General features: G+C 32.7%; 1 protein-coding gene across 1 annotated transcript; it reads left to right on the forward strand.

Moving 5' to 3' along the window:
* Positions 1–588: 588 nt before the first annotated feature.
* LOC105340427 (eukaryotic translation initiation factor 3 subunit L) lies at positions 589–11,428 on the forward strand. Its single transcript, XM_066067242.1, has 19 exons — positions 589–718; positions 951–1,002; positions 2,406–2,553; positions 2,816–2,895; positions 3,163–3,224; positions 3,333–3,402; positions 3,525–3,598; positions 5,528–5,608; positions 6,724–6,814; positions 7,118–7,272; positions 7,441–7,611; positions 8,448–8,581; positions 8,853–8,952; positions 9,237–9,310; positions 9,966–10,023; positions 10,221–10,259; positions 10,583–10,675; positions 11,005–11,085; positions 11,255–11,428. Exons 1-19 carry the CDS (start codon positions 686–688, stop codon positions 11,306–11,308), a joined length of 1,650 nt encoding a protein of 549 aa, XP_065923314.1. The 5' UTR covers positions 589–685; the 3' UTR covers positions 11,309–11,428.
* Positions 11,429–11,996: the final 568 nt, after the last annotated feature.

Raw genomic sequence — 11,996 nt, forward strand, 5'->3', positions numbered from 1 at the left:
GACCCATTGCTTAGACTGCTGCATGTTCTGCATATCCAGCGATGTTAATAACATTTTAATTTTATTAAAATTTTAATAACTGTATGAATGATGCACATGATTTAATACTAGTTTATTAAATGTATTTGTTTCACTTAAAAATTAAAAAAGTCATAGATTTAAGGAAAAATAGTATGGAAAATAACAGTGAAATTGAAGTCTCAGGTAAATGCTTTCTCTCATCCCTCCCCCCATTTAGAATAGTATTGGTCAATATTTTTGGATGAGTACCCCCCCCCCCCCCACTTCAAAAACAATTTTTACGTGCCTGATATTTAAGAGTCTCTTGTAGTGATAATTTCTTAAATATGTTCCCAGTTCCGTTAGACCAATTTAAATTCAAAAAAATTAACATTATAATCTGCTCTTTATAAAATGCAGTTGAATAAATGCGTTTGGTAAAAATGTCTTGAAACAAATTATTGTATAACAAAGATACATATAATATACATTTTAAGTTCCAAGTAATGATCATACAGTTTGGAATACGTATTATTCAATGAATGTAATAAGTATTTGTAATTATACAAGTTATTAATAATATTACAAAAGAATCGAAAAGCCTGATCACTTTTTAGATCGGGATCGAAATCCTGACTGCAAGGGAAACAACTGTTCACTTTCCTGCCACAAATAATTTTTCACCATGTGGGGAGATCAAGCAGATTTTCCTCCAGATGTAAGTATTGCCAGCTACAAAACATATTTTTAATTGTATATTATTGTTAATTATAGCATATAGCTCTGTAACCTGCATATATTGGTTTTGTAAAACATTTTTCTGTCGTTTTACGAAAGAAGGAATGTTACCGAATTTTCTCTGTTTCAAAATACCGGTAGTCATTTTCTATTGTCATGATTAATATCTTAAAAGTCTTGAAATCTAATCATGTTTTTTTTTCTTGCTCTAGTACTACCCCCCAGCATATCCACCTTCAGTGGATCCATATGAAATGCACACTGGTGAGATCATATTCTTTAGTCAGTTAATTAAGATAAAATGTGAAATAGATGCAGTTTAACTCCGCCAATAGACTGCATCAATTATACCTACTTTGAATCGTGAAGTTTTAGAAAAATTCAAACGTTAATGCAGATGAACTTTAAGCAATAAAGATATATTTGTATAATATATTGTGTATACATGATTGATGAAAATGTATTATCCAGCATATGCCATACATTTGGAGATAAATTTAATTTGTTTAAAACAATTGAATTTGATATATATTCTATTATATTAACATTATTACAAGCTTAATCTGAGATATAATTAGGGAATTTAATTTGATCTATAGACACAGTAAACAAATGTTTATTGTAAAATCAAAATATATGACACAGGTAACTCTCGATCGCTCGAAGTTCTTGCTCGCTCGAAATGAGTCTAGGGTCCTTAATTTTTTCCTATATAACTAAGCAAATTTACTCTTGATTTCTCGAACTCTTCATCTCTCGAAACCCTTGATCCCCCGAAGCCAAACTGCAGTCCCGTTGTTCATTATCTATAGTTTCTTACTCTCGATACCTCGAAGTCGCTGTGTATCTCCTAGCGCTATACCTAATTAACACCTACTTGGTTATTTTAACCGCTCCAGGCATTAGATGCGGGACCCTTGTTACGGGTTATTTATTCTGGCGACACTTGTCCTACAGGGTGATAAATGTTTGATGATTGACCTAACCGATACCTAATCTATGAATAACACAGACCATTTTATGATAATTTGGAGATGCAATGAAAATGAGAAATTGAGACGAAACGATGATATTGAGCCATGGTCAAATTTTAGAATTATAAAATTGTCATTATAATGATTATTTCTAAACAAGATCATACAGTAGGAACAATGGGTGATACTCAGTTATCTCATTTATGACATGTTGATTGTCTCGCAGTCCAGTAGTACTGAGCAATCTGGTCTTAATATGATGCATAAAATAAATAATTATTATGTATTTATTCAATATTTGTTTGTATTCAGATTTTAAAACATCCAGTTTTGTATATTTAACTGAAAATAAAACGTTGTTTAAGCACGTGCGTAAGGTTACCACTAAATAAATGGCTTAATCATAACATCCGGTAAGACTAATTTAAAAACCCATCAGTCAACCTGGAAAATTCCAAACTCTTGAAAACTCCAACTCTTGAAATCTCAAAGTTTTTCCTCGTTCCCATGAACTTCGAGCTATCGAGAGTTACCTGTATTTTGGTCTAAAGATACCACTTCAACCGTGTAGTCAATCCAGCCATAAGCTATTAATCATAATCCATTTAAAGCAATGAATTATTTATTTACTATCAACCCACTGAGTTAAAATCATGATGGTATATTAAGCACACCATTGTAAATTTATTTTAGGCGACCCTCGTCAGGATATAGAGTTTGAGAGGCAGTACCAACAGTCGACGTACATTGTCCCAGACATCATCAAGAGTTTCCTCACATACTTCCAGAAAAGTATCACTGAGCAGAATGTTTATGAAATTCAGAATGCGTATGAAAATGGGTACGATAGGAAACCTTATTGATTATGTATTGTTTTCAGAAACAGATTGTCTTTTATGAAATGAATGTGAAATTTCACTTCTTTGAAATATTTTAAATATACATATTTACTGATTTTAAAACAAACCTGTAAAAATAAAATACATTCACTTTAAAAATAAGAAAATGTTAAAGACTCTTTGCTTATACTTATATAGAGTGATGACTGTAAGTTATTGGGACCTTGACAAGTATATTTAAATCCTAGAATTTGTTTTTCTTAGATTCAATAAATTGACAGAGAGGTTCTTCAAGACCTCTCCATGGCCCGAGGCAGAAGTGGTTGCTCCAATAGTACAGAATGGTAGGTGTTATTTACAAGAGAATTTACTGATATGAAATTAAGATATGATAAAATCACACTTGTAAGAAAGTTACTTCTTTTTTCTATCCTTACATACATGTAAAGAATTTCAAACAATTAAAAAGAAACCTAATCAGGACTTTCTTTTAAGCAAGTCATACTGTCAAATGGCATTATGATGATGATTGTGATGTAAGTTTTATCTTGTTACAACTCTACTTGTAAGTCTATCAATAGAGTTTTTACATGGTGCTTCCTTTTATTCAGATCATTTGTTTTTGATCCTGTACAAGGAACTTTTCTACAGACATATTTATGCCAGGGTTCAGGTAAGTTTTTATTGGGATTTATAAATTATTTCAAAACATCAAAACAATTCATCTTTGTAATGTTAACAACTGTGAAGTACTGATATTCTATTTTGATTTTTTTTTAAGAATGGCCCAACTTTGGAGCAGAGATTTGAATCTTACTACAATTATTGTAATCTCTTCAACTACATCCTAAGTAAGTGTTATCCATGTATTTATGATCAAGCTAAAATTGATTATCAAGCTACTATGTGAATATACTACATATTGTAAGCTACAGTGTACTATCAGAATCTAACACATGCACTGTTTCTGTAGATGCTGATGGGCCAGTCCATTTGGAGCTTCCCAATCAGTGGTTGTGGGATATCATTGATGAGTTCATCTACCAGGTATTCTCTTTAGAATCATTTACCGTATATTCCAAACCATTGCACACAGCCTTGTTAACGTAATGAAGAAATTAACCATTCTAGACATTAAAATGGAGAAATTAAATTTTTTAAATTTTAGCTAAAATTGTAACCATGACCCTTTAAGAAATAGGGGATATAAAAAAATTATACAACATTTTTTAAGTTTTACCATAACTATGCCCTTGCAACAAAGATTTAGTGATATACTTCTAGTAACACACATCTGTGTGTAAGTGAATAGGATAGTATGAGCATGTTTTATAAAGTTTCATATTTTGCCGAATATAATACACAGTTGTGTATAATACGCACTTCCCACTTTGGGCTTGAAAATTAGTGAAAGACATAGTTTAGGTGTATAAGATTTTTGACCAAACTGTCATGGTATTACTCAGGGAAAAATCTATGTGGAAAGTTTTATGTATTTTACATGTACATTCATGATAATTTTTTGACACAGGTTTTTTAAAATCTTGACTTTCTGCATAGCAGTAATCTTCAAGCAGCTCAAAGGGGTGACACATAAAACAGGGTTTTCACTCAGGGTGTTACTATGTTTTGATTCTTTCTTTGCCCCAAGGGTATGTCTGAGATAAACAGCATGAATAAGTAATAAGCGCATGTGTGTGCAACAATGGCTTTGATAGGGCCACAGAGGTGTTAAAAATGAAGTTTAAGCGAATCTTCAAGAAGAAGAATTTTATTTAGTTGACAGAATGTGTCTTAAAATGCCTATTAATTACAAAAACCACGTGGTAAGCTAACTTAATCAGGCCCGGTATTGGGATCTATCGCACAGATCTATTAATAACATCTGTAAAGGCTGCATACACAGAGAGGGTGAATGCACAGCTTTGATTGCTTAATAAACTTCATATTTAGGCCCCAAAAAAAATATGTGTTTCCTATTTCATCAAGTAGGTAGGTCGGCTTTTTTTTTTTTTTTTTTTTCTTTTTTTTTTTAAATGAGCTTTTAAATTTTCCCCTTTCCAAGCATATGATTTTTCTATACAATAAGAAAATGTATTTTACAGGTGGAGCAATCGTGGATAGTGACAACTGTTACAGAATTAAAGCTTTCTTAAATCTAAGGTTTATTTGGAATGTATACGAAGATTTTATTTTCATGTAAATAGAAAATATAAATATGACAGCCACTATAAATTAACAGAGTATAATACTCATTACCACAAATATATCATATATTGGTTATTAGTTCTATTTTCCTGGTCAACTGACATAACAGTAAACATTAATATCGTAACTGCAAGTGTTGAATTCAGAAACAAAGGAAATTCTGGTTGATCAGAAGAGAGCCTTAGAATTAAATCTTTTCAATAATTCAAAAAAAAAAATGAATACGTAATTAATGGTTTAAGACTAATTTTAAAAATTTCAATTGCAATTGAACTGCAGTATTTTAAAATCATATTTATAATGTGAATGATTGTTGGTCCTATTCAAAGACTAACGATGTCTGCAGTCTCCACACCCAAAAAAAAAAAAACTTTGCCTCTGCTTTTTTCTTGTACATCTTTATATTAATTTTTAACACATCACTGCCCTATGAAACTATTGCATTGATAATTTAGCTAAAATAACCAAGGATAACTTTCATCCATTATGACTGTCAACCTGCACTTAAAAATCTTTAAAACGCTTCGATAAGTGGTGTTTTCTATTGAATTGTTACAAGCGTTTTTTGAACTCTGATTTGTAAAGACTCTATTGTTTAAACCAATTACGGTTGGTAATCTGGATTTGGAATAAAAAGTGTTAGGGTCGGGGCATTAAAAATAGGGTCGGTCGGGAAACCAGAAACACACATATTTTTTTTTTTGGCCTTATTAAAATAGCATTTATTTTTAAAAGATGTCCACTGATTGGTTTGGTTGTTTTGTACAGTTTCAGTGCTTCAGCATCTACAGATGTAAAGTGAACAAGAAGTCAGAGGATGAAATCAGCTTTTTAAGGTCCAACCCCAAGGTAACTCTACAATCCTACTGATATATTAACATATCCCAAGGTAACTCTTCCTACAATCCTACTGATATATTAACATATCCCAAGGTAACTCTTCCTACAATCCTACTGATATATTAACATATCCCAAGGTAACTCTTCCTACAATCCTACTGATATATTAACATATCCCAAGGTAACTCTTCCTACAATCCTACTGATATATTAACATATCCCAAGGTAACTCTTCCTACAATCCAACTGATATATTAACATATCCCAAGGTAACTCTTCCTACAATCCTACTGATATATTAACATATCCCAAGGTAACTCTTCCTACAGTACTACTGATATACATGTATATACTAACATATCCCAAGGTAACTCTTCTCACAATCCTACTGATATTTTAAGTAACATTTCCCGAGGTAACTCCTCCTACAATCCTGCTGCTAAATGTACTGAATATTTAGTAACATATCCCAAGGCTACTCTTCTCACAATCCTACTGATATATTTAGTATATGTTTAATATGAAGTTGAACACCGTTTCTTACATCTACACAATTTCTCTGGAATAAAATCTACTGTGGAATCATTAAAATTTGTGGGAAGCAAATCATATGGATGTTAATTTCGTGCATGCTCATGGAGATAAAATTTGATAGACTTATTTCGGTGATAATTGCTAGGTATCATAATACATGTCATGGATGAAGGAGATGAAAATTAAGCCACCACAAATTCTAGTGATTCCACAGTATTATTTAAAAAGTTGTAAATTTCGAGAGAGAGGCATCTTTGATCAGAGAAATGTATGAATTTTATTTTTTAACTTGTCATACGTGTAACTTTTCATGACCCTCACAGGATTACTTTAGTACTGCAATTTTGCTTGGCAATTTGGTAATAATCTGTTGGGAAATAATTAAAAAATGCAGGTTAAACAATTGCTGTTACATGATATTTTACAAAATTATGTCAATTTCCCCTGCAAAAGAGCAGTACTGCAGTTACCGTGAAGGGGTCTTTGGTTTATTTATAGTGGTATTGATGTGGTTTGTACATGTACGTATGAATTTTTCACACACATTTTAATGATATTCATATATTACATGTATATGTAATTTATTTCAGATATGGAATGTGCACAGTGTCTTGAATGTATTGCATTCTCTGGTTGACAAGTCCAACATCAACAAACAGTTGGAAGTCTACTCAATGGGAGGTAAAAAAAAAAAAACAATAAAAAATTAATACTGTACACACACATTTACTGTTTTATTGAAGGTTAAGGAGTGAAATCGGCAAAAATAATGAAATGTTCAGTATAAGGAATGTAAATGTCATAAAAATTGCAATGAACATTTTATGCAGCATATCAACAAGAACATGGATGTAAATTTACTATAGATTATTATTATCATACAGTATAAGCTAGTAAGTTTAAATATAAGCAAACTAGGTGTTCCCTGTTTTGTAACTGGTAGTGGGTACAACAGTACACATTAATGGTGATTGCTGGTTGTAGGTGACCCGGACAGTGTGGCTGGTGAATTTGGACAGCACAGTCTGTACAAGATGCTGGGCTACTTCAGTTTGGTGGGGCTGCTACGACTCCACTCCCTGCTGGGCGATTACTACCAGGCCCTCAAGATCCTGGAGTGTATTGACTTCAACAAGAAGGTGGGATATTGTCAGACCGAAAAGTTCTAATACGTTAAGCCATAATGGGTAACAAAGAACAAAAAATGGCATCTATGTTTTGAGTTTAAGGTTAATTGATATGATAAAATCAAGATTTTTATCCTTTCTGATAATTATGTATATAGGTGTGTTGAAATAACTTTTCAGAGCATGTATTCGCGAGTACCTGCCTGCCAGATCACCACGTTTTACTATGTTGGTTTTGCGTACCTTATGATGAGGAGATACCAGGATGCTATTAGGACGTTCTCCAACGTTTTGCTGTACATCCAGAGAACTAAGCAGATGTTCCAGGCCAGAGTACAGATGTATGACCAGGTAAAGGACACACTTTACGGTTATTAATTTGGTAGATTGCAATTGTAATTGATACCATTCAGTCATTATACCCTATGCAACAAATTTCAGTCCTTTCGAACTTACGATTTTGGCCAAATGTTGAATATAGTAATGAACAGTTTGTATGCGCAACTACTCTTCAACTGATGCATCGAATTTAGTCAAAATTTGAAGGCATTAAAGACAAAACGTGCAGCTGTGTATTACCAAGAAATTCCAATTCCATTATTTTTCTTGGTATTTCAGCCCATTTGAACTTAAAATATTTTTTAGTTGTTAATGACAAAGGACTAGATGTATATTTGCTTAATGCATATCTTGCTATTAACTATCTAGTTAATACTTAACTGTATTATTGTTACCGGTAAGTAATGAAGGAGTGTTGGGTATATGAGCTTGCTCACTTTTTCATTCGTTGGTTAATTATTCTTCTTGGTGCTAGAGTTAGTTAAATGTATTTTACGCTATCATATATTTTAAACGTATACATATAAAAAAAATTCTAAGGTATTCCTTTGTACAATATGACAGATCCACTTTTCTTTCTTTTTAGGGAAGAAAATTATATTGTTAAAATTTTCACATGGTCTTTCTTTTTTTTTTATGATATTTCTGACAGCATGATTTGAAAAGCCCCTGTTAGCATTAGTAATATATGACCAATTCACACTGGAAATAGGCTGTTGTAACAAATCAAAGCATGTTTCTGTAAGTTGCTAAAGCTGTAAAGTCAACAGGTTATTTGAATGCTCAAACCTAATGTCAGAGTAAAGCAAGTAGAATTCAATAAATACAAGCTCAGGATTGTTTTGTAGATCACCAAGATGAACGACAAGATGTACACCTTGTTGGCCATTTGTCTGGTTCTCCACCCGATGAGAATTGACGAGAGTGTCCACTCACAGCTGAGGGAGAAATTCCAGGACAAGATGTTAAGGATGCAAAAAGGGTATGTATAGAATATAGGCACGTATAGAATTAAGGTATGTATAGAATGTAGGTATGTGAATAATATAGGTACATATAGAATATAGGTACATATAGAATATTGGTACGTATAGAATATAGCCTAGCACCTCAGCACCTGGTGATTAGTCAAATATCAGAAAAATTTGTCCAATCCTCACCATCTCTGTCATTACAAATCTTATCAAATCAGTCACATCTTCTCTTGATTTTTCTTTTTTGCAAGACATGCTTAAATAGTTTATCAATTGCAGAGACACTGAAGAGTTTACAAACAACTTCTCATTTGCCTGTCCAAAGTTCCTGTCACCAGTTCCACCTAACTATGATGCTGTTACAGCTATAAACCACAAGGTTTGTACAATTTTCACAACAAACTGAGAAACGAGCTGTTAAATTATTACAGTAATCCTTTGGATTTGTTATTGTTTACTCTTTTTTTTAACCCAAAGACTTTACTGTGTGATCAGTTGTGATAGTAGACTAAATCCATTAAGATTTTAATCAAGTTTATTATTACGCCCTAAGACTTTAATGTTTAACCAGTTGTGATGGGTAACTACATCCATTAAGGATCTAAATTATGTATCAGCCCCAAGACTTTCCTGTTTATCTGATTGTGATGGTGTATGTTTCAGGAGCCGTTCCTGCTGCAGCTGAGGGTGTTTATGGAGGAGGTCACCCAGCAGATCATCCTGCCCACCATCAGGAGGTCAGTCAACTTGGTTTTATCATCTAGTCAATTCATCAGCATTGTCTCCACATAAACTGTAAAATCAATACCCAGAGAAAGAGGAATATTTTCTTTTCTTTCAACAAACTTGTAGCTTGGGTTGAACAGATCAGTCTTTTCAATTTAACTGTTGCCAATGAATTCCTTTATATTTTCTCCACATAATCTATAAAAGCAATAACTAGAGATGGAAAAATAGTTGCTTCAATTCCTTGTCCTTTAACAAACTTGTAGGATTTCTTACTGGCCTCGGTCCAACAGTTAGCCTGCTCAGTATAATCATCTGATGTCAACTCTTCCATGTTGATGGCATGTCAGATGCAAAATCAATACCACATAAAAAATAGTTTTTCTGTAATTTTTTCATAAAAATAATAATTTAGAGTTTCTTACTGACTTGTGAACAGATGCCAGCAATTTGAATGTGTGATATGCCCTCATTTCTTTATCTAATGAGACCTCCCCCATTATACTTAATTACATGTATAATAACATATCCATCGTTTGGAAAGACCTCATATTCTTTTATATACATGTAACATGTTGAATTTGAACAACAAAGGTTTCATATTAGATACACATTTGAAGGTGCAAAATGAATTTAAATGAGTAAAAATGATTGTATTTATTTTAGTTTTCTGAAGCTCTACACCACCCTTCCCCTGTCAAAGCTAGCCATCTTCATGGACATGGTATGTATAGACCAAAACGCTACAATTGAAATATCTCTATCATTATACAAATGTAATCAATGGTTTCCAACTATAAATGTTTATTGCTTCTATTCTTATATTTTTCACTTGCTTTGTTTATTGCCAATGTTAAAAGGTTAGCAAAGACCGAGTTACAGAATATAAACAAGTGATTCTAAGTCCATTTTATGTTTCAGACTGAAGATGAGCTGAAGACCCATTTGATGTGTTTTAAGGTACAGTCAAACTTCGTTATCTTGAACTAGGACTGTTTAAAAACTTCGAGATATCCGAGTATTTGAGATATCAAGGGTAAAATACTTAAAAAATAAGTAGTTAGGACTTGCAAATCACTTCAACATATCCATTGTATTCGAGACACCAGTGTTTCAGATATCAAAATTCAACTGCATGTGTCAATTTGTTGCGACACTAAACCATCTTCATTAAAAGTACATACTGTAAACATTATTTTTAACCAGTCATAATAAATATGTGGACTTCAGTACCTAAAAATTGTTACAAATTGATAAATTTTAACCTTTGTTTTTCTGCACAGCATAAAATGAAGAACCTGGTTTGGACCAAGGGTACGAGTGGTCTGGAGGGAGAATTCCAGTCGGCGTCTGAGGTGGACTTCTATATAGACAAGGTCAGTGCTCGGACACGATTCACAAGTCTACAGTAGAAGCCATTTCATCTTTGATGCAGAGGGGTTTTTTTTTCAAGCAAAGTGTCAATTACATCAATTGTTTTTTCTCTTTCTTACACTGAACATACATGTACTCCACTTTTACAATACATTTATGGCTTTTAGTAGACGAAATGTCAATTGCAATGGCCATTTTTTTTTAAAAATGGGATCACATGAAGGCCTATCACAATTTGAATGGCTCTGTTTTTCCACACTGTACTGTTTATACATGTAAGGATGAAAATAATCACCTATATTTTTATGACATGCATTTATTACCTTTATAGGATATGATTCATATTGCGGACACGAAAGTTGCTAGAAGATACGGAGATTTCTTCATCAGACAGATTCACAAGTTTGAGGAGGTAATCTGATTAATAACTCATTGGTGCACTGCTGCGTGTTCAGTTCTTGGTTCATGTATATATTTTTTTCAGCAATCCTAGGGCAAGTTCTTTCTTTTATATATTCTTAATATTTGAAATAAATACAATTTATATAAATATTTATGAATATATGCATTTCTTTCCTTAGATTACCCGAAATTTGAAAGTGGTGAGTGCAGGAGCTGGGAAAACTTCATCCTAAGAGGAGGACTGTGTTTAAATTATCCTGGACACTTGTATTTAATAACTCTCTTCAAAATCTTCTTCAGTGTATCAATATCATTGTTGTACATGTAGGGAATAAAACATGTGTGCAATGTGAGCCAAGAAATTGTTTTTTATAAACAAATATACCCAGAATAGAAAAGAAACTTAAAAGAGTTGCTCAAGCTTAAGAGAGTAATGGTGTAACCAGGGTTTGTATTTCATCATAAATGCCAAATTTCTGATCATCAACACTTCAAAAATCCCGTAAATATTTAATGCACCTGCCTTTCCATGGAATGCATCCCTTTTTTAAATACTGGACTAAAAATACAGGTAAATTGGGGAATTTCAAATAACCTACAACAATAATACCTAACCATGAAACAAATGTGTAGAGTTTTTCACTACATGTATTAAGGAAATCATCCCTGTATTTTGCCCTACAGAAAAGGACTTTTACATGTATGATAAGCAGAATCATATTAACTTAAACTATGACAATATACAACCAAATCAATTTATACAAACACTTTAACAAAACATGCATGTATATGTATAATCGCCATCTTGTGATGTGGTGTCTTAAAGAGTAGAAGTCTAGGTGTAGTGAGGTACCTTAAAATCCAAGTTTAACTTTGGGGACGTCATGTGGTTGGAATTGTTGAATGGTTGCATGCAGCACT

Source organism: Magallana gigas, chromosome 7 (assembly GCF_963853765.1).
Source record: "Magallana gigas chromosome 7, xbMagGiga1.1, whole genome shotgun sequence".
Classification (NCBI taxonomy): domain Eukaryota; kingdom Metazoa; phylum Mollusca; class Bivalvia; order Ostreida; family Ostreidae; genus Magallana; species Magallana gigas.